This window comes from Malaya genurostris, chromosome 2, assembly GCF_030247185.1.
Source record: "Malaya genurostris strain Urasoe2022 chromosome 2, Malgen_1.1, whole genome shotgun sequence".
NCBI classification, from domain to species: Eukaryota; Metazoa; Arthropoda; class Insecta; order Diptera; family Culicidae; genus Malaya; species Malaya genurostris.
Window position 1 is genome coordinate 128349338 of NC_080571.1, and position 23767 is coordinate 128373104.

The following is a 23767-nucleotide window of genomic DNA, read 5'->3' on the forward strand; positions in this document are numbered from 1 at the left end:
CAAAAAATGGCCTCATTCGAAGAAGAAAAAATCTTTGTTTCATCAAGACAATGCACCGTGTCACAAGTCGATGAAAACCATGCTAAAATTGAACGAATTGGGCTTCGAATTGCTCCCTCATCCACCGTATTCTCCAGATTTGGCCCCCAGTGACTTTTTCCTGTTCTCAGACCTCAAGAGAATGCTCACTGGTAAAAAATTTAGAAGCAATGAAGAGGTAATCACTGAAACTGAGGCCTATTTTGAGGCAAAGGACAAATCGTACTACAAAAATAGTATCGAAAAGTTGGAAGATCGCTATAATCGCTGTATCGCCTCTGATGGCAATTATGTTGAATAATAAAAACGAATTTTGGCAACAAAATGTGTGTTTCTATTAAACGATACGAACTTTTCAGCCGTACTGTTAAACCCACGAAAAAGCAGTCCTACAGACCATGATGCAGGATCCAACGCTTTAGTTTTCATGTTGGAATCTAGACCAATTTTGAATGAAACGAACGACATGCCAATGACACCTTCTCCTTTCGGTACGAGTCGTGCAAAATCTGTTGGTTCCGTTATACTTAAGGAACGGGATACGTTTTTTTTATCATCACCGTCGGCGATTAACGGATATAGCTCCGAAAGATAAAGGTAGAACTTCTCTTCGTTAGTGCAAATAGAACGAACCGACAGGTCACTGAAGTCAATTTCGTTTATGCCACGTTCAGTAGGAGCTAGGATAGTCGTCTTATCATCATCCATTCGGCGACGTTCCATTCCCCTAAGTGTATCCGATGGTGCTGGCCATATACGCTGTCTTTGTGCCGACATATTGTCTATTTTGTTATTGAGAGCACCAACCACTTTAGATAACTGCTGGACTTGCGCTGGTAGGTCGGTATCACTAACCGAGACGGGCGGTAGAGGTTGTTGGGTCTTAGCAATATACTTGCCAATGCTTCGACCTTTTAGCTCTTCTCTGCATGCAGTACGTATAACTAATAGTTTGCCGAGATTAAAATAATCTCAAACCTCTAGCGTTTATACCCTAACAAGTTTGGCTGATATGTAGGAAGGATTCGCAAAAACCATAACGCATCGGTTCAACATCGTAAATATCTTCTCTGCATTCGCCGCATTGTTTTTTAGCCATTGCGCTTCACACAAGATTCGTGACATAGAGAAACTTAACGAAAGCGTTGTTACTGGTGATGACGCTTAGCTACTTGAGCGGGAGCAAGCACAGATCCGAACGGTTTGGGTAAAAACGATATTGATTTTTTTCCTCGATAAAGCACAATTGGTTGATCTTTCACGTTGAAGAACTTCTTGAAGGTTCACCATCATTAAATTGCTAACGATCGGTTGGTAAAAGATACGTTTGCAACACGAATTTTCGAAAACTCTCGACACACAACAGAGGTGTAATAACTTCAACTTGACGAAAATACGAAAAAAATGAATTAATTAGTTTTTATTTGGTGCCCAAATGAACACTAGTAACGAAGGAGGAAATCCTCCAGCATGTAACCCAAGCGACAGATTCCTTTACGGCTATCAATTTGCAACGAAAGATACGAATATCTTCTATTGCAAGTTCCCCTCTCAGCAGGCCGTTCAGTTTTGTTGGTCTTTGAGCGCATGTTGAACGACATATTGCACGAAATATTCGTTCAATTTGCTGGAACGGTTCTCTTGCAAAAATAGTGTGAAAATTAAGTGTTACCATTACATAGAAAGTAAATTTGTAGTTATTCTACGTGAAGTAGAAGTATTGTGCAGGTATATATTGTTAGTTTAAACAAATATGTGGAAAAAACTTCAGAAATTCTGCAGTAAAACTAGTCCAACGGGGCTCCAACTCCTCATGTTAAAAATGGCTCAACAATGGACCTCTGTCTGCCGGGTTTGTTGAACGAAAAAAAAAAAATGGCATTCGGTTCAACGGTCTCGGTTTCAAAATCGGCAAACGAAGGTCCCGTGTTGGCCTCTCGTTGAACGATTGATTGGACTTTCATTGGACCAATGATCCAACGTATTGGATCAATAAAGGACCACCGTTGAACGTTTTTTTTTCTAAGAGGGTCGCCTGTCACTTGGGCAGGAAGTGTGTGCTTCAACCAGTCAATCATTAAGTCGTGCGTCTGTATCGTATTGGTATTTTGTCATCCTATCAACTGCTTCTGTGTCTTATATGTCCTCGTCGATGAAGCTTTGCAAAATTTCGCATTGTATCCGCTTCGGTCTTGGCCCTGCTTTCCTATATAGTCTTTTATGTCTGAAGCTGTACTTACGATTATTACTTTAAAGTTCCTAAATCAATGTAGATATGTTTGGCCTACTAACACTATCCAATCTAATCTATTCTGATTGTTTCTATCTTTGTCGATGTTACGTTACGTTTCCTTTTGCCCCATTGTATTGCTTTTTTACTATGCCGGAGAAATCTGTTAATATCTCAAGCTAATAGATTACCAAGAATAAAGGAATAATAATAAGATTAATAATAATAATTTCAATAATAATAACAATAATAAAAACATGATAGTAAAAATCGTAGTGCATTTTACTTACCAAAATTTAGGTAATTACATAAAATACCTATTTTTCTTCATTTTCTTGAGAACATTCTAGGGTCTTTTTCTTGGTCTTAAATCTTCGATGATAATCCTTTACTTCAACAGGCTCGTTTTGCGTCAAGAAAATAAAATAAAATCAGGTGTTAGTAAGCTTGTTAAATTATATAATGTAAGGATGCGCATTTAACACTATATTGCCCAGGAAAGTCACAATATGTAAACAATGGAAGGATTGCTTAAAATTCTGTGAATTTTTTTAATTCTTTATTTAACGATATATGCACTAAGGCACACTGCACTAGCTTTTATTTATTCTGTTACAGTTTTTATTATTGACTTTCTCTCTTCCAATCATTTTGACTGCTTTTGAGCAATTTAGGTCTATACTAAGTTTTGGGCCTTTTAGTGTTGAGCACGCATCCAAGAAACAAGAACTAGGGCAACGGCTCCCTATTTCATCTGAGTTCCTATTTCCATCTCATCCCTTCACCTCATTACTTTGAACATGAATAATATTTTACAACCTACCTGAACCAAACTGTGAAACGTTTTAAAATGATTATAAAAGCTATTGTCACACTTTCCTATTGAAAGAAATGGTTTTAAGTTCATCGGTTATCGTTTTTCTCATTTGAAATAAACTCACTTTTCAATTTAGGACACATTTTCATCTCAAGATTTACAGTTCGTCATGTTTCTGAATATCTACTAATCGATTCGTCCCAAAACATGATCACTATTTCTCGCAACTACACTACCATCGAATGCTGGATGACTTCATAATTAGTTATGTTCACTTGCCACTTGTTTAGTTAACGATTAAAAACTTAAAAAATTACCCGACAAGCAATAAAAGTCTTCAAAAATATGAGATGAAAGTTTTTCACTTCGTTCACTTGATTGCGCTTTGTTTTCATCTCATTTGGTTTCGCAAAGTTGCCAAGTTATCTCATAATGTTACAAAACAAAAATTGTTTTTCTTCTTCAAATTATCATCAAAAAGTATGTTATGGTATCCGTGACATTAGTTTAATTATATTATTGATATTAATATTTCAATAAAACTGTTTCAGCTTCGAATATCACCAGAAAGAACGTGTTAAATACTAATGAAATAACCATTGTGGCAAATCTAGTAGCACTAGTTTCATTCCGCTATACGCCAACATAACGCTGTGAAGTGTGTGTGTGTGTTTCATCGGCTGTGCACAGAGATGCCAGATATTTTAATAGAAAATATGTATTACTTTGCATAGAAAGTCAATATCTATCTGTTTTAACTAATAAAATGATGTTAAAAGATAGTTCTTTAGATCTCCGTATGTCATTGCCCCATTAATTAGACGCGGAAATTTTTTACCAATAATAATAATGTGGAAAAATCCTGGTGGGTACGGTTGTATCGTTTGAGTTGTATATCTGGCAGCGTTTAGTCAGCCATCTGGCAGCCATGCGTATGCGGGTGAGAGTGTAATAGTGGAATATTTTGTTTTGATTGCTGTCGCCATTGTTAATTTATAGGATGAATAAAAGATCAACGATAGGATGGATAAAAATCCTTTGAGATGAAATTAGGAGCAGAGTAGTGAAAACATCATTAGCGTTTTTAGCTGTTTTATAAATATTAGTTGAATTTTCAAGAAATGTGAATCAATTCTCAACGTGGAGCAAGGCGAATGAAGCAGTAATATGAAATAGTTACAGTGATTTTAGTGGCTAAATCGGGGTTTGAAGGCGACGTCCTTACAAATGAGATGAAATAGGGAGCCCTTACCCTACATGTATTTCGTGAAGAAATACTAGATGTGATTGTATGAAATGGTCCACATGAACCGTTCTCTTCCAGAAACACACATCTCACACTCTTAGTTAGAAGGTGATATCTGTGTCCAAGTTGGAGAAATCTAAGTACTTTCAAACCTTTCCCGATTTGAGAGTGTATTTACACCTGATCAATCAGTTTCGCCGTCATTGCAATTTGTGAACATTACCGATACCGAACCGGATCGGAAAGGTTTGAAAGTTCCTAAACGGTTCATAAGATATCAATTTACTCCTATTCCTGATAACAATAGTCCTCCATTTTGAATCAAATTCACCTGTCCAGGACGACAGTTATATATTAATATTCATCCCAACTAGATCAAGATAATTCAAATTGGTGACCAAAAGAATGCTCGAAACCACCTAATGACCTATTGTCAATTTCAAGCAGTATTAGTCCTGTCCACTTCGAAATCGAACCAGATAACATAATAATTTTCATCTTTTTACTTTTATAAGCGAACGATCGATCGATCTCGGTATGGTCCGACTTTGTCAATACGAAGTATAAATTGACTTCCACCCCCATCCGCCAAAGGGGGGTTCGCGCCCTGTACCTCATCATCCATAACCTAGGGTAATAACTTCAACTTGACGAAAATACGAAAAAAATATGAATTAATTAGTTTTTAATACTTATATCCATTATTAATATTCAATATAGAACTTAGTAAAATAATTTGACTGTTACGTAAAACTTTGGTAAACAGTAAGTTCAGATGAAAGTAATTTTACAGTACAATTTGAATGAACTTCGTGTAAATTTCACAAAGCTATTTTATAGAATCTACGAAAAAAGTCACGTAGGGATTACGTGATACAAATGTGGACAAAGAGTTCATGAGTTCATTATGTGCCACCTATACTTCACATAAGTATTACAAGAACAGTTATATGGATAAAAATCACATACGTTTTCACGTAGCATTGAAGTGAGGATTTTTCTGAGTGTACATTATATTCCACAGGAGCAAGCGCAGGATGGATCCCTATGGTACTCCGGCCGTGATAGAAGTGCTGCGTAAGCCTTCCTCGGTATCGTAGAACAATACCCGGTTCTGAAAGTAGCTGTCCAGAATCTTGTACAGCCCTTCTGGTACTCCCAATCGAAAGACGGTGTCAGCGATATCCGCCCAACAAGCACTATTGAACGACTATTGACGTCAAGCGTTACTACCGTGCAGTAACGAATTCCACACCGCTTGAGTTTGAATAGTGACCTCCGCGGTGGCTACCACCGATTCGCCGTAGACCTGCCTTTGCGGAACCCGTACTGTTCGTTAGGCAGTCCACCCGCCTCCTCTATGAACAGGGCTAGCCTATTCAGGATGATTCTCTCCAGGAGCTTCCCTGTGGTGTCGATCAGGCAGATTGGTATATATGCCGACGGGCAAGGATGGCTTTTATCGCATCAAAGCACGTTCACTGGCAACTCTTCAACGATTGAATCAGTGCCATCAAAGAGAGACGGAAATCATCGAAACAACAAAAACCCGGCATGGCTCACTTAACATAGAATCGACACCAGTGCGAGAGCGAATTTCTCTCGATGACATTTTTGAGAATCAAAGGTTAGCACGCTGCTGTGGGGATCTACTCTGAAGTAACAAACAGACGCTTATTCTCGTTTCGCGATTCGATTCTATACAGGCAGTTGATAATTGCGATAGAATCATTTCATTGCCGCTTATTCTAACTATGTGCATATAACCTTTGTATAAGTTGTGTCTAAGAAAATGTCTGTGAATGCTCCACACAAGGGTTTTGAAATATTGCAACATAGTATAAGAATCATCAAGTCGAATCATCGATTCGAGTTTCTGCGATAATTGTCAACTTGCGATTCTCTCTTGGGAAATTCCACACAGCAACGATCAACGCTTCGGTAACAGTACCAATCTCTGCCTTTTCATAATGTCCGGGAACGTGCGCTCGTCCAGACATCTCTGCATGACCTCCCTGAACATGTCCGGTTTTGAGATTATATCAACCTTTAGAGCCGCTTTCGAAATACCATCTGGCCCGGGGGCTTTCTTAGTGTCGAATGATCTCACCACTGACAACAACTCTTCGTTCTTCACTCTGCCAACATCGTTTGTTGGTAGCGGTGCTGGCGGGGACGTGTCGTGGTAATGGTAGAGGACTCTTATGATCTCCTTCAGCTTCGCCGGACTACGTTCAGGGGGTGCTAGTGCCCCTCTCGTTTTGACCATAACCATCCTGTAGGCGTCACCCCATGGGTTGGAGTTGGCTCACTGACACAGGTTATCAAAGCAGGCTTTTTTGCTTACTCGAATAGCCTTGTTCAGAGCTAGCTTGCTCGCTTTGTTTCTTACTACTCTTATCTCCGGTGATCTAGCTCTTTGCATCCTTCTCTTGGCCCTTAAGCAGGTCGTTCGAAGGTCTGCAGTTTGCTCGTTCCTGGTGTTTTGTTGCAAGTAAACGCCTTGTGGCCTTCGCCATCGCAACGATTACATAGGTTGCTCCGGTCTGAGCCTTTTCAGTTCCATGACTTGTGGCCAGATTCGAAACACCTGAAGCACAGTCCCGGGTTGGCGGTTCAATGCATAGGACGCTGGTCTTACAAGCCAGTTGTCGTATGTTCGAGCCCCGACCTGGAAGAGTTCTTAGTGTCAGTAGAATCCATAGTACTAGCCATGCAATGATTCTGTACACTAAGAATCGGCTGCGAAGTCTGTTGAACAGAAAGGCCAAATTCCACTAAAGGAATGTAATGCCAAGACTTTGCTTTGCTTTGAAGCACATACCCACCACCTACGGTTGGTATGCAGTCACTGAGCAAACCGAGCAACCAACTTTTAGCTTACTCACTTTTAGGACCTTATTAGCATCCATGAATGATAGCTTGAGCGTGGCTATCTGAGTGCCTTGGGGTCCTTTTCTCAGGTGAGTGGATTCCTGTGAGACGTTCACCCCTCCTTGCTCCTTAATGGCCGTAATTAGCTCTTCTTCGCTCGCGATCTCGCCCAGCCATTTACACAGAAGTGTCACCTTGTTTTGTAAGGCTCTCACTTCGACCTCGTCGCCTAGAACTTGCTGGCCTTGCGCCCCGAGTTCTGATCCGACCGATTATGCTCATTTTTTAGCATTAGCAGCATCTCGTGTTCGGTCTCTTAACTCGGGTCCGAGGACCGAGTATCCCGTTTGGGATTAGGACCTCTGTCGCAATCCTTCTCCCTGCCGTCAGCAATCTGGCCCTTACGCCTTTTGCTCGCGCGTTTGTGACCTGGTAAGTCCCTGGTTCGTTTCTTACGCACTTTGTTCCTCTCTATTATTAGGCGGAGTGCGTAGTCGATTGTTGCCTGACTCGGGGTACTCTGAAATGAGAATGGCTCCGTTTGAGAGCACTTATCCATCATTTCGCCTACCTCTGTTCTGGCTATTAGAGCCTCTTGGTCCCTCTTGGTCACATTTACGGCTTTCCTAAGCTTCAGCAAGTTCAGCTTGAGGTCCTTGCTAATGTTGCTTTTTTCGCTCATGAAAGCAATGATCGCATCGAGCTGCTATTACTGCCGTCATACTCGATAGAGCTTCACCAGACCAGGGTCTTTGGTTGGTCCACTGATTCGACGAGCGCATTGCTGTCGCTCGTTTCGTCGGCTACCATTGTTCCTTTCTCCTTCGCACCCGATTTAGCGGGTGGAGATCTCAAACCCTTTCTCGCAAAAGGGGTCTACCCCCTCTCCGTCCTTTTTGTTGTTTGTTTTATTAGTAGTTAGTTCCATTTCTGTTCCCACGAGTAGGGGGTTTATTCAGTACCCTCCCACATGGATGAACTCGACCGAGCAGAATTAGACTTGGGCAAAAGCCCTATATTGATGGGTGCGCCAGGTGCCCATCATATATGTGTACGTATGTACAATATATATTACATAAAAAACTACAACTAAATCCATAAGACACAAACATGTGAGACACATAATAATAACAATTTTATACAACCCCGAGCAAAGTCAAACATCGAAACGAGAGCAAATCGAAATCTTAATTCGATCTCAGCTCATCAATTTTTCAATTGATATCAAATTATTTTATCTTTTTGCTTGTACTTTTGGAAAAAAAGCTTGCGAGGCAAAAATTTTGGGAAACTCCAAAAATGATTATTCAAAAACAACAACTTAATAACTGCATCAAAACAGGACTAATTCCATTAGGCGATACAAAAAAGCAAAAAAAAAATTTAATGGAACAATTATTCCTTTAATTCTATGTTGCGTTTTACAAAAATGCTTCCTGTGGCAGTAGTCCGGAACCATAACCGTGATTAATGAAAAGATTGTTGTCAACACTTTTGCAGCTTTTACACGAATAATCCTTTATATTATTGTTGTAGGACTACACATCTGGAGGACATTGGATAGGTTGGCGATCATTGGTGCCACGTTTATCTGAAGCTAGTTTATCTCCTTTAGCGATCTCCTGGCATACTGAGCCTTCACCAGATCCGATCAAAAGCCCTCATTCTCTTTCGAGGACGAATAGCGGCTTGGACATTCTCATCTCATCTGATCGTCAGCCACAGAAAGACCTTCTTCAGGAATATGATAGGAAAAATACATTTGACGTCAACGATTTTCTTCTGGTGGGGTTCGTTGAGTATCAGATTCTCTAACAGTTTCGCGTTTAGTTGAAAAAAGGCGGGTGGGTAATGTCAGAAACATAACTGGATGTCGTGAATACGAAAAAACTGACACGCTCCCATCACTTTTCCGAATATCAGTTAGTTGATTGATTGTATGAATTGTGCAAGCTTTCCTCTTTTTCACTAATAGAGTTTGAAGCGATGCACCTACATTAAAGTACAGATTAGTTACATTAAACAGCTACTATTCTACAACTATATATTCCAAACTTGAAACAATTCTTTTTTAATTTGCTAATATAGTAGGTACGACAAATTTGTAGTTTATTTTTATTGAAGCTATGAAGTTCGAAGATATCTGATTGTTCTCGAAATTCCAGTACGAGACAATTGCAATGGCCTGGTCTGAAATGTATCGACGATCTTCGGTATGCAAGAGTCATTCTAATAATAATAATGATAGTAATAATAATAATAATAATAATAATAATAATAATACAGATTAACCTGTATATACGGCAACCCTGTTTCGCAAGGCATATTTTCACACGACCCCATACTAGTATAAAGATGTGTTCAACATTCGCTTTCGCATTGCCGTTCGTAATTGAATGTGTTAGTGACGGTACAAATCTGCCTTTCTACCGGTTTCCCATCGTGCTGACGGTATCTCGTACGTTCAGAGCCGCTGCTTTAACTTGAATGACGCTACGAGAAAGGCAAACGCGCCTTATGAATTATCTTCTTTGATACTCGTTTATACCAAACATTTCAGAAAAGTTTAATTTTGAACTATTTGAGAATGTATGTCATACAACTGAAAATTTTATTATAAAATTGTGATCATATTTCCGATGGCGTGTAGCAAGAATTATGTTGATTCATTAGATATAACATGAGATATGCACGATCAAAAACTTATCACTCTCTCAGAGGGTAAATTTTGAAAAGGCGCCCCATAGTAAAGTAAGTCGTATTCACGACAAAAGATGTTAAATGTTCTGACTATTATTTTCGGTTGTTCTTTTGACCGATATTGTCTGCGGTTTAGAAATCAACGAACGGTATTGCCAAAGTGAATGTTTTTTCGTGCATCAATTAACAAGTCCTTTTAATAATACGCTCTTCTTTATATCATGCTAGCTGAATTACCCGGCGTTGCTCAAATATGTTTCATGAAGGCAAGGCCGCAAAAGAAATTAGAAATTGTTCTGACCATTGAAATACTCAGACCGTAGTGAAACTTATTTTCATCAGCTTGGGTCGACAGATTTCTCAATTGAAAAAAAGGAATATTATATTTATGATCTCTTCGTCAATGTAATTAATTTTACCTCCCTTGGTTAAGAATATTTATTACCCCTGCTTCTTGTGAATATTTTTGTGATCCTCACTTAGTTGCTAGAGATATGCAGTACTGGTCAAGATGTACAATTTTTCGTAAAATCAGATCAATACACTTTATACTTCCCATGTTTGGGGCACTTGCTATACTCCTTCCTTGAAATAACTCTATAATCTATTTTGATGTGAAGGTAGTATCTGTGTTAATCAATAAGTATCGTTCCTCGTCGAATGAATTTTATATTGAACTCCCCTTGTGTTAGTGAACTGGCAACAGCTCTCTGCCCTCTGAGTAGTGTAAAAAGTATCTGTGCTCGTCAAAAAAGAGGGGAGGGGGGGATAAAAAGTGATTTTCTATGCTCTTTTCTCCTAGTCTATATCCTCAGGCTTCCCTCGTTTGTCGACAAATAAGATAAATTCAACAATAAACCTCTTTTTAGAGGCACTTACTACAAACTCCAACCTTTTGTTCACATGTGCAATGAATATCTGATGACAAGCAGTGTTGATTCACAAAGCTATTCACACATATCCGGTCCGGTTCAGTGCCGGCACTACACCGTGCACGGATACTAATATTATTTCATTCGTTTTCTATGCGCGCATTTACACCTATCCGGCACCGTGCCGTTTCAGTGCAGCTCGCCGTCAGTGTAGCGTCCGTCCGGCAAACTCAAATTCGTCGTCACCGATATTTTTTATTTTCACTGAAGTCGGTATGTTATTGCATTGGCTGTGCCGGAACGGAAACAGTACGGAAATGGAACGGAAGGGTTCCGATAAAAAAAGAACACTGACGGCGCACTGAAGGCACTTTCACTGAACCGTCACGGAACTGAAATGTGTGAATAGTCCTTATAGGTAGTTTTAGCCGATGTACACTCGTTTCGTCGCATCCGTCCCGCTACCATCGTGAATGGCAGGTATGGTAGGTATGAAAATGTGCTCTTTGTCTCTCTCGTATCCAGAAGCTGTACTATGTGATCATCATAATATCAAATTGAGTTATTTATTTGATCTCACTCTACTCGAGTATGTAATCACTTTGCAATACGAATTTCGCGGCTCAGAAGAGCGAGCGGTTTAGAGTGAAACCTTTTACAGCAAAGGCTCGCTGGAGACGTGAATTAGGAATCTGATAATCAGCAATCCCAGATCATATGTTATTTCGATTCCAAAAAATATCTTACTTATTTCGACTAATTGGGACAATGAACGAGTATCTCACTTCTGCCCACAGACAGCATCATACTGATTTAGTTTTTAGATCTCGTATAGACTTAAATTCATTCGATCATTCGATGAAGATTAATTTCCGTGCGAACATTAAGCAATTCATTTGCTTGCTTCAGATAAAATGGATTAAACATAGATAAGTCTTGGAAATCTGATTGTATGGAGAATAGGGTTTTCAAACTAGTTTTCTAAGTTTTTCAAATATTAATGCCAAATCGCTATACTATATGGAGCTAATGTGCTACAATATGATCTAGCTCAGAACCTGAAATCTCCAAAGCTTTTTTTCTGAGGAAAGTTTTTCGGGATGTCAAGGTCTACATTATGAAGAAAACGTTACTTAGGAATTCATTCGTCAAGCGCTCCTACAGCGCTCGAAAGTTTCTGATAGAAGACATATTACGAAATATCTCTGAAACATGATGATTTAAAACGTCGGTGATTGGAGTTAATAAAATTCTTTCATTCGGTGGCGCTAAAATTCAATCAAATATTCAAACTTCCAGTGACTCAAAATCATACTGATTAGGGGAGAGGTGGCGATTAGTGCGCACCTAAGCTTTACGAAGTTTCACACGTCTACGGAAATATAAAACCTTGTTTTTTAATATCCTCAAATTAACGATTACAATTATTATGTTACTTACGAGCATGAAAGCCACAAAATAATCATGTTTTGTCCCTAATAGTGCGCAGTTCCTACGCAATTATGCGCACAATGAATTTTCCGTAGTACTCGGTATGGTGAACGAGACATCGATAGTTTTTTAAGACCATAAAAACATTTTGCATATCTTAGATATGCTCATATGGGGGGGTGAATGTAGCAAGTGCCTTTGAAAAGGGGGGTGTAATGTTTCTAACGGTATAACTCAGAAACTACTGAACGGATTGCTATAAAATTTGACACAGATACTTCTTGCTCTTCAGAGATGCTCATAAGTGTATTTTTATAGGGAAGGGGGCCTAGCAAGTATCTTTAACAAAAGATCATGAAAAAGATTATCTAATTGGATGAGTATCGATACTTTGTGAAGATCATACAAAGTTCTTGTAAAACTCAAACATGCAAAGGATAAATTGTATATATGATCGAACATAACTCCAAAACAAATCAATAGATTATGAACTATTAATTATTATTACTTCTTGCTGGTCATAGGTTCTTATAAGAGATATTATAAAGAGGAGGAGGGCGAGGGAGGTTGTGGTTGCAGTAAGTGTTTGCTAACAGGGGGAATCTGAGGCAAATGTTACGAAATCGAAATTTTTCGACATGCACAGATATTTATTACAACCAAGAGATGATCGTAATGATAAAAGATAGCAAGTGTCTATTGAAGAAGCTCTCAGCTCAATTGTTTGTAAATAACGGAATAATTCCATAACAATTATCACCAAACTTGGCAGAGGTACTTTTTGCAATTCAGAGGTGGTAATAAAGCTATTTTTTCTTGTCGAGGTCAGATATTCATTGCACAGGTGAACAAAAGGTTGGAGTTTGTGGTAAGTGCCTCTAAAAAGAGGTTTATTGTTGAATTTATCTTATTTGTCGACAAACGAGGGAAGCCTGAGGATATAGACTAGGAGAAAAGAGCCTAGAAAATCACTTTTTATCCCCCCCCTCTCCTCTTTTTTGACGAGCACAGATACTTTTTACACTACTCAGAGGGCAGAGAGCTGTTGCCAGTTCACTAACATAAGGGGAGTTCAATATAAAATTCATTCGACGAGAAACGATACTTCTTGATTAACACAGATACTACCTTCACATCAAAATAGATTATAGGGTTATTTCAAGGAAGGACCATAGCAAGTGCCCCAAACTTCCAATGTTACTGTTTGGTGTGGATTATGGGCCTGTGGCATTATTCGTGAAAACCGGCCGATATGTTGAAGAGTGTGTAAAAATTTGACCATGCGCATGGGCCATCTAGAGCGGAGCCACGGCAAACATTTGCTTGAAATCATCTTCAAACATTTAATTATATCTATCGTTCTATCGATTCCAATCAAGATTTCATCCATTTTCTCAATTTTTAGAATTTTTATTAAATCCTGTACCTCTTTAAACATTATCCTTTATCTGGACTTCTGGTAAAACTCTCAACGGGTGAGCACGTTGTATCGTGTTAAAGCGGTGGAAATTCGAGTATTTCGAGAGAAAGAAAAAAATTTTATCCGCATTTCGGCGACTCGACGTAGCCACACAACGAGGTTTTCGGTTATAGTCCAACGAAAAGATTGTATGTGGACTATTAACGAAAATTAACTGGCACTATAATCTAAGTTGCTGTGCCATTAGTCGGCGTCATGTTGAGTGAGGTGACGCCAACCAGAAGAAAGAAGAAGGAGAAGTATAATATCTTAATTACTACAAATACTAAGATAGATCTTTTAAAAAATCGTTCTTTACTTTACAGATCAAGTTAGAATTTGGATGTCAAGACTACGGCGGAGAAGATGAATCTAATTTACTAGTGCTACCATCCAAAAAACGTCCGACCAAAATTAAAAGGGATAAAGGAGTTGTTAATAAAATTCTATCTAAAAAACAACGAAAACATTTAGAAAGAATTGTTGATCAGAAAAAGAAAAAAGAAAATCGTTCTTCTTTAATCACGTCGTTATCTCAAGTTCAATTAACAAATAAGGAACTGCAAAATTACACCAAGTTAAGCTCTGTACAGACAAAAGGATTGAGGCAACATTTGAAAGAGCAAAGCATTGGCATAACTGTAAAGACAGCAACGATTGATAGTTCTAGTTGTGAACAAAAATCTCGAAATATGTTTGGTAAGAAGAAAAAACGTCCAAATTTATTACGAGATAAAGAAGTAACACTGGACAAATATGTTGAACAATCTTCTAAAAACTTGAACTTGATTGATTTCGATGAAAGTTTATCTTCTGACGACGAAAAAGTTAAAGGTATGGTCGAACATTCTGTCCCAGATCAACAGAATACATCTAGTGAAAATCTCTCGAAAGTTACGGGTGCAGATTCTGTCGAAGCTTCATCAATAACCGATGCGGAAAAGAAAACAAAAATTCATTATGAGCATGTCGAAAGAAAAACCGCCACGTATGTTCATATATCACGTAAACCGGAAATTCAAGCTGCTAGATTAAAACTTCCCATACTTGCAGAAGAACAAGTGATTATGGAAACGATTAGTGAAAATTCTGTTATTATTCTTGCTGGAGAAACTGGCAGTGGTAAAACAACACAGATTCCACAATTCTTGTATGAAGCAGGATATGCGCTGCCAGAACGTGGCATGATAGTCATAACCGAGCCTCGACGCGTTGCAGCAATCTCAATGTCGAAACGAATTTCAACAGAAATGAATGTTTCCAACGACATCGTTTCATATTTAATTCGATTCGAAGGCAACGTAACAGATCACACAAGAATAAAATTTGTAACAGATGGAGTATTATTAAAAGAAATTGAGCAGGATTTTTTACTCAGTTCATACTCTGTAGTTATATTGGATGAAGCACACGAACGTAGTATATATACAGATATACTTGTTGGACTGTTGTCGAGGATTGTTATGTTACGGAATAAGAAAGGAAATCCCTTGAAACTGATAATTATGTCAGCCACATTAAGGGTGAAAGATTTTACTGAAAATAAAATGCTGTTCAACAAAATTCCTCCAATCATCAACATAGAATCGCGTCAGTTTCCCGTGACGGTGCATTTTAGTAAAAGCACTGCTTCAGATTATATTCGTGAAGCATTTTCAAAAGCCGTAAAAATACACACAAAGTTGCCAGATGGTGGAATCCTGATATTTTTGACCGGTCAAAAGGAAGTCACTTATGTTGTGAAAAAGCTTCAAAACGCTTTTCCATGTAAGCGAAATCGTTTGGATCGTAGTGCAGAGAGAACATCAAGAGAATCTGCTAGTGTTTCTGAGGATGAAGACGAAAACTTAAAGGCATTTGTCAAGCAAAATAAAGGAAACAAACTCAAATTGAAAAATTATACTTCGCGGATCCACTTGCCAAAAATCAATTTAGATAATTATCAAATGCCTTGGGATGATACCGAGGCAGATCAACAAGATGATGTAGATAATGATGATATGTTTGCAGTAGATATAAGCGATTCTGAGTCGGATTGCAACGAACAATTTGATATTTCTGAACCGATAACTGATCAACCACTTTGGGTGTTGCCTTTGTACTCCGTTCTTCCCACCGTGAAACAGCAACAAGTGTTTAAACCACCTCCCGTTGGTACCAGACTTTGCGTTGTAGCTACTAACATTGCTGAAACGTCACTTACCATTCCTGGTATTAGGTATGTGATAGACAGTGGACGCCAAAAAACAAAGCTTTACGATAAAGTAACTGGTGTAACGGCTTTCGTTGTAACCTTCATTAGCAAAGCATCGGCTAATCAACGTGCAGGAAGAGCCGGTAGAGTTACTGCTGGTCATTGCTATCGACTTTATTCAAGTGCACTATATAACAATGAGTTCGTTGATTTTGCAACTCCAGAAATACAAATAAAACCGGTTGATGATCTGATGCTGCAGATGAAATGTATGGGAATTGATAAGGTAGTGAATTTTCCATATCCTTCTCCTCCGGATCGAACACAGCTAGAAATAGCTGAGAAAAGACTTCTACTTATGGATGCTCTCCAGGAGTGCATCGTTAATAGAGGCAAAAAAAGTCAAACGGTAAGTCGAATAACTAATTTAGGACGTACAATTGCAGCATTCCCGGTTGCTCCGAGATTTGGCAAAATGTTGGCTTTGAGCCATCAATATGGTTTACTGCCATACACTATTTGTATGATAGCAGCTCTGTCGGTCCAGGAAGTCCTCCAGGAGGTCTCTTTTTCCGATGAATCTAGTAGTTGTACAAAGTGGCGTAGTAAAAGAAAATCTTGGGCAGGATCGAACAATTCTCTTTTACTCGGCGATCCCATGATTCTGCTTCGGGTTGTTGGAGCTGCTGAGTTTGCAAACAGTAAGAACCAACTAGAACAATTTTGTACAGATAATGGTATACGTTTAAAAGCAATCAAAGAAATTCGTAAATTGCGTGTTCAGCTTACCAACGAAAGCAACGCTAATCTTATGGATCTTAATCTCACAGTAGATCCAATGTTGTTGCCACCTAATGATACACAGGCGAAACTTCTACGACAATTAATGTTGATCGGAATGGCGGACCGTGTTGCTCACAAAATACCGGATTCAGAATTAAAATTGAATGTAGATCGCATAAAGTACAAATATGCGTATTATTTACCAGACATCGAGGAACCTGTTTTTATACACTCCAGTTCAGTACTGCAAAAGCAAAATTTGGAATGGATTTGCTATCAGGAAGCATATGAAATTACGGAAGAAGGCAAAACAAAAATATACCTTCGAGGAATTACTGCTATCGAACCAGAATGGTTACTTCAGCTGGTACCGAAACATTGTAATATTATAAAAATTCTCGATGAACCGGAACCAACATATGATTCAGAAAGAGATAGTATTTTATGTTTCGTTCAAGCAACGATAGGGAAATCCGGCTGGGTGCTTCCGATAACGGAAATAGAAATGCCATATGACATGACAAGATGCCAGTAAGTTTCGCAAAGCTTATTTGAGATTTGGTCATTTTTAACAAGTGAGGATGTTTAATTACAGATACTTCTTAAAATTTTTCCTGTCTGGGCAAATTTTTCCCAAACTGAAGCGATTCAAAAAAGTTCTTCTTTCGTCTCCGGAAGCTGTTCTGAAAGCGTATTCATCGTCAGTTCCACGAATTAATGCGCTGGTACAAACTGTGCTTCAAAATGAAATATTCGACCGAAAATGTTTAACACAAGTATGGGAGATTAATCGCAATTGTATGTATACTAGGTATAGAATATAACATATTTATTTGATTCTATCATTTTCAGTTTTACTCCACGAGTACCAACAGTTTTTACCGGTCTCCTGTCATCATGACGTACGAAATATCTGGCCACCAATATGATATACAGTAAATGTTTGTTTGATTTGTTAATTTTTATTGACTGCATAAACTTTTTTGAGTCTTTGTGAACGATACTATACACTACTTAAATACCTGATAGCTATACAACGCTGATCGTTATCAATATGTATAAGAAGAAAATCCTGTTACGTTTAAGATTGAATAATGTATTGAAAGAAATTGAAATATATTAACGAGCTAGTTGTATAATAAGAGCGGCGCACATTTCAAAAAATTCCATTGTATGGTGTCCTGTAGGTTGATTTGGCACTCCCATTCCAACAAAACCAACCGGTGGTGGAGGTGTAAGACTTTCCATGATGACATCATCTCCCTGTTCGACCTCGTCATTAGTCAGTGATTTGAAATCCAGAAGATAACTTTTTGCATCTACTTGATATAACTGCAACGACATTTTGACGTATTTTTCGTTACGTGAGTTATAGTTCCGGACACGGACATGGTATGGGTTTATTATTTTCCACTCGAAGTCTAATGCTTTCATTGCCCGATATACTTCTAACATGATGTCATTGGGTTTAGATTGTGACCTTATACCCAAGTGCCATTTAGCTCGTTTTACTGGAGTTCCACGATGTTTATCCAGCGGAATAGCTGAAGGAACAATATTCTGTAATGGTGTAGTTGTAGTTCCTGTAACAACAGGCCTATCGCGCAAAGGAGCGATACGTTCGGGGTGAATAGATGGCGATTTGAAAGGTTCATTTACTGGCGCATGTTTTTCCGACTGAAGTGGAGCAACTGGAGGGCTTCCTGCTACGTAGAAATCTTTCAATTCTGCCTTCGCGGCTTCATCAGCTATACGTTTGTTGTCAATAATTAAATGATAAGCTATTGCCAGTTGATCATGAGGATCTCCACTAAGCAACGCGTTGTGTACTTCGGGTTCCTTTACGCCAAACTTTTCACAAACTTCTGTTACAGCATGAGTATCAATCACACTGCTATCTTGTTCCACGGGTGAAGGGAAAAGATATGCCGGCAAATCTTTTTGAAACCATTCGTGTTTTTTAATTTCCTCAACGGTGGCTCGTTTAAGCGGATCGACTTGGAGCATTTGACAAAGCAAACTGACCACTTGTTTATTTAAATACTCTGGTATTGGAAAAATACCCGACTTGATCTTTCTAAATAGTGTTGGAACGTGCTCATCATCAAACGGCAACGTTCCACATAATAACGCATACAGTATTACACCACACGACCAAATATCTACCTCAGGACCAGCGTATAATTTACCAGAAATCACCTCGGGAGCAGCATAGTTTGGAGAACCGCATGATGTTCTTAAAAACTCTCCATCCAACATCATGTTTGATAGTCCGAAGTCAGCTATCTTCATAATAAAATATATGTCAAAACTATACTGAAAGGAATGCAACGTATTTCTAAACATTTACCTTAACATGGCGATTGTGGTCCAGTAATAAATTTTCAGGTTTTAAATCGCGATGTACTATCATATGGCGATGACAATAATCTACCCCGGATATGATCTGCTGGAAGAATCGTCGTGCTTCAGATTCTTGAAGTTTGCCATTATTGACAATATAATCGAACAATTCCCCACCGCTTACATATTCCATAATCATAAAAATATCTGTTGGTGTTGATATCACTTGATACAATTTAATAATATGTGGATGTCGGAAAAGTTTGAGATTCTGAATTTCACGACGAATTTTTCCGACAACATCCAGACTTTTTATTTTCTGACGGTTTAGTATCTTAACGGCCACCTTATGTTTTGTTAATTGGTGCTCTCCAATCTTAACTTTTCCAAATGTTCCAGTACCTAAAGTTGCTCCAAGAATGTAATGACCTATTTTCACTAGCGGTTGTGCGGTTGTTGTACCCTTATCAGACATTATTTCCTAAAACAGAATTGTATCTACAATATTTTGCAAAGTATTTTTTCTATTTGTTATACAAACAGTATTCTTATTATACTAGCTATTACAAAGCAAATAAGTAATATAAATAACGTATCAATGGTTGACTTTGCAAGAGAATTGATAATAACATTTCGATGCAGAGATGCCATTTATACAGATTTATCTGTATAATACAGATTTTGACATGAGCATACATATTTAAAACAGAGTACAGATTTAAAACGGATTTCCTAAATTTAATACAGATTTATACAGATTTCACAAAAAGAAAAAACGACAAAAAAGTTTCCATCTGAGCTATGTATTAGTCGAGATAAAAGTTAATTGATCAACGGAAAAATAACAAATTAAAATGGAAATATTTTGTGTACACTAAGGTCTCTTTTTACACGGGGGTTACGTACCGTGTTAAAAAAACCCGTGTAAAATAAAACCGTGTTGATTGCGGAAACCGTGCAAAAAACCGCGTGGAAAATTTGACGAAATAATTCCAAAACCCGTAGATTGGATTATTTGTTTGTTTTGTTTTTGATAAAATATAACTGTTTTTTCACAATAAAAACGGAAATCTATAAAACCAGCCTGAGGTTACGAGAAGGGTCTAGTCATACTTGATAAAACACATTGGATGACAAATTGAAATTAGAACACTCAGGAAACATGTTGTACGATAAGCAAATTAATCTAATGTCGTTTTCGTTTTTAAATTGCACTACACTGGTGTAGCGAAATCTGCACTGAAACCGTTCGTTTTTACCAATTGCACTACACCAGTGCTACACTTTTTCTGCACCGATACCACTGGTGTAGCACTCATCAAAAGTTTGGTGTAGCTCTGCGCAATGGAATCGTTTATTGTAGTCAATGGTTACTGTTTATGTTTTCGTCATTTTTGTTCGTTTATTCATGCCTCAGTGTAGCACTGCACCGGTGTAGTGCAAATTAAAAACGAAAACGCCATAAATGGCTAATACTTTCTGTTTAATTAATTCGGTTTTCAAAAAAACGATAATACGTACAAATTAGAACGTTAGTCGAACGTTGTGCTGATAATACCACCCATAAACACTTTCACTGCAAATATAGCTTGAGAATAAGTTCTTTCCAATTCCGAAGTTGCGATGTGTAATAAACACTAACGATCTTAATAGTCATGTTCAACTAAACTGAGTGGAAAGACATGGGTATTGGATGAAGATCTATGCACGCAGCGACATAACTACAGGGGAAGAATTCATAGAGATGAATATGGATCAAATTAGAAAAGGTATTACTATGTGTCATGCTGAAACAACTCATTTCATCGGCGTAAATCATAATACTACTAGAGTTATATCATTCAAATGGGTATAAAATACTGTACAGCTCGATATGATGAAGAATTGAAGAGATTCGACTAGTTCTTCAACGCTACGAAATTCTCGATGATATCAATGACGATGCTGACATACACCACAACTGAATGAAAGAGACGTTGTGTAATTTACGACAGGGATTGAAGATCTGAAGGCTGATTAATCATTTTATGGAACGACAGTCAATGATCTCGTGAATTTCTCAAAATTTTTTCTCAAGAATCAAATGACAGTGCTTCCTAAACTCTCATCAGAAACCGTGTTAATGGCGAAAACCGCGTAAATAAAAACCGTTTTAATTCCGGAATCCGTGTAAAAAAAGCCGTGTATAAAAAAACCGTGCGAAAAGAAACCGTGTAAAAAGAGACCTTAGTGTATATGTTTGATGATAAACATTGAAGGTATACTGATCACCGTATTATATTATAAACAGTATAACGAACGAAAAATTTAGGCAAGTATTGACCACAACAGTATTAATAACACATTTATACAAAATGAAAAACTGCCATAGGTTCTCGCGGGAAGAAAAAGTAGTTAAAGCATTGGATGATGAAGGAATAGGCCATAATACCCAAACACAAGGTGAGTGACCAATATATCAAGACCAGTAGATTAATATATTGAATAATATATTAGAGTGTAATGCATTGAAATATTGAACGTCATTTCAACGAAGCGTATTATATTATATTGTACTATATCATATGATATTGTATGGTGTTGTATTGTATTATATTATATTATGTTATATTATAGTAGTTATATTCAGAGCTGCAAATTGTCATTCATGTCAAATGACCTTGACAGACTGACTAAAATCATCGTCAACTGTAATCGGTACGATCAACGTGCCTGTCAAATGAGATACTCGATAGTTCAATGACCAAGTAGAAGTATACTCAGTCAAAGACAGGTGACGCATTTTGTTCTCTCTCTCTCATTCTTCTATTCCCGGTTGAAGTACAAAAATTTCATGAGAGTACTAACATAAACATAAATTGATAAAGTTCATTGTTCTTTGTAAAAAGTCATTGGATTTCGGAGTTTATTGGTGTACATGAATTTAATTCAATGTTTATGCTGCTTGATTAATATTTCGTCACATCGTAATCAAGCAGTGACAGGAGAAATGAAGATAATATCAATCGCATTGGCAATCAACGAGCGTCCTGGTGAGTATAATATCAAGAGAATTTAAGTTATGACAGATCGGCTCTCAGACACTCAATATATGACGATTGGTAGAGCCTGGATGGCAGCAGTCCAGTGACAAAAACTTTCCAATCTTCGTCGTGCAAAGTTGCTCATTGATAGTGACATTTAGCAGCTCTGGTTATATTATGTAATGTTGTATTATATTGTGTTGCATATTATATTGTATTATATGTCATTATATCGTATTGTAGTATACCATAATATAGTTTAGTTCAGTTTTCTTGACGTGAGAGACTCTCAGCCGGAGACTGGTTCTTTTATGTATGGTGTAGTATATTATATTACACTGTACATATATTATTGAAACATACTATACTAGGTTGCATTATATTATAGCACAGACTAACAGACAGGACACTCAAATTAGATTCTTCAATCATTTTAACGGTCATTTTGAATATTCCTTTATTTGGGACAGTACTCACATATGTCATGATGGCGCCACGTTACCCTATCAAAAACATCCTGTCTGTCATCTAGACTGTGTTTATTTTTTTCATTTACCAACAGAGTTGCCATTCATACAGAATTACCTGTAATGTATTGAGTTGTATACCTCCATGCGAATTTCATGCAGGGTACAGATTTAATACATATTGCCAAAACTATATACATAATTGTGCCTACTTCTCATCCTCCAACGCAATACAAAATCGAACCAATATTTACTTGCTTCTGGTCTGCCGCCACTTAATTTCGGGTGAAACTTCCAACACAATAAAAAATAGTCTAGATGAACAACGTTGAGTCAAATAAATGGTTACCTTCCAACATCGCGAAAAAGTTAAATATATTATCAACGTAATCCAATAATTTATTGTGACGATTCATTTTCAAATATTTTGATGAAATCAGGCATCCCTGCAAGCAGCTGATCGGTGTTGACAAACGAGGGGAAACCAACTAGTAAAAAAACTTGTACATATCACAAGGGGTGTACAGATAGTAAATAGTTCGCGCAGTACAATATAGGTGGAACTAGTGCATCACGAAATATTATTTTTATAAGAATTTACTCATACTGTCATGTCTGTTAGTCTGTTATTATAGTATATTATATTATATTATTCTATCATGTATTGAAGTACATTTTATTTAAATATATTTATATATTCTATTATATTGTATTAAATTGTATTATATTATATTGATATAAAACATTTATCATGGGGACGTCATGGGAGGGAGCATCAGGGCATCGGACAAATTGATGACTGGACGAGGGATTGTGGATAGCCAGCCCAAGTCACTTGAAGGAAACTTGTTTCCTTCTGAAGGTTTGACATGAGTCTGACGCGCCCTTCTCAAACAAACCATCAGGCGGGTTCAAGCATGTAAAGCAATATGCTTCACCCATGCATTGGATATTATGGTTGGAAGAGCATCTTTTATTCCCGCGGAATATGTGTAAGTCACTCTGCTAACATATCCGCCCAACCCTTTTTGTTCGCTTTTCGATGACAGCTATAATAAGAAGGTGAATGGGTGAACCGTATCGGGTCTACTGTAAGTCTACCCGCATCCACTGGCAAGACCTTGAACTGATGGTGGCTTAACTTCACATCACATCACATATGTTTGATGATAAACACTGAAATACATTTATATTTGAAACCAAGGAAGTAACTCCATCATGAAACTTTATTGTCAGACTGAGAGTTTTATGACCTGACTTGTTATTGCATGTTGGATGTTGGAATCCCA

The 23767-nt window shown here is 37.8% G+C and overlaps 2 protein-coding genes across 3 annotated transcripts in view; one reads left to right on the top strand and one right to left on the bottom strand.

Moving 5' to 3' along the window:
* Positions 1 to 17789, top strand: part of LOC131426961 (probable ATP-dependent RNA helicase kurz) — a 32366-nt gene extending 14577 nt beyond the window's left edge. Inside the window, exons 3-5 of the mRNA XM_058589777.1 lie at positions 13995 to 17176; positions 17241 to 17443; positions 17498 to 17789. Coding sequence (XP_058445760.1) covers positions 13995 to 17176; positions 17241 to 17443; positions 17498 to 17574 — 3462 coding nt within the window. The 3' untranslated portion in view covers positions 17575 to 17789. The remainder of the gene's footprint in view (positions 1 to 13994; positions 17177 to 17240; positions 17444 to 17497) is intronic.
* Positions 17588 to 19650, bottom strand: LOC131426962 (5'-AMP-activated protein kinase catalytic subunit alpha-2). Of its 2 annotated transcripts, none has more exons than XM_058589778.1 (3): positions 19530 to 19650; positions 18996 to 19469; positions 17588 to 18931 (listed from the first exon to the last, which is right to left on the bottom strand). In XM_058589778.1, exons 2-3 carry the CDS (start codon positions 19461 to 19463, stop codon positions 17765 to 17767), a joined length of 1635 nt encoding a protein of 544 aa, XP_058445761.1. In that variant the 5' UTR covers positions 19464 to 19469; positions 19530 to 19650; the 3' UTR covers positions 17588 to 17764. The 2 variants fall into 2 exon arrangements, with proteins under 2 accessions (XP_058445761.1, XP_058445762.1); XM_058589779.1 differs by having other exon boundaries at positions 19526 to 19633.
* Between the last annotated feature and the right edge of the window lie 4117 nt (positions 19651 to 23767).

Excerpts from the sequence above, each read along its gene's own strand:
- LOC131426962 (XM_058589778.1), bottom strand. The coding sequence starts at position 19,463 with ATGTCTGATAAGGGTACAACAACCGCACAACCGCTAGTGAAAATAGGT. Across the intron at positions 18,932-18,995 it reads ACCACAATCGCCATGTTAAG|ATAGCTGACTTCGGACTATC; the intron begins GTAAATGTTTAG and ends TTTATTATGAAG.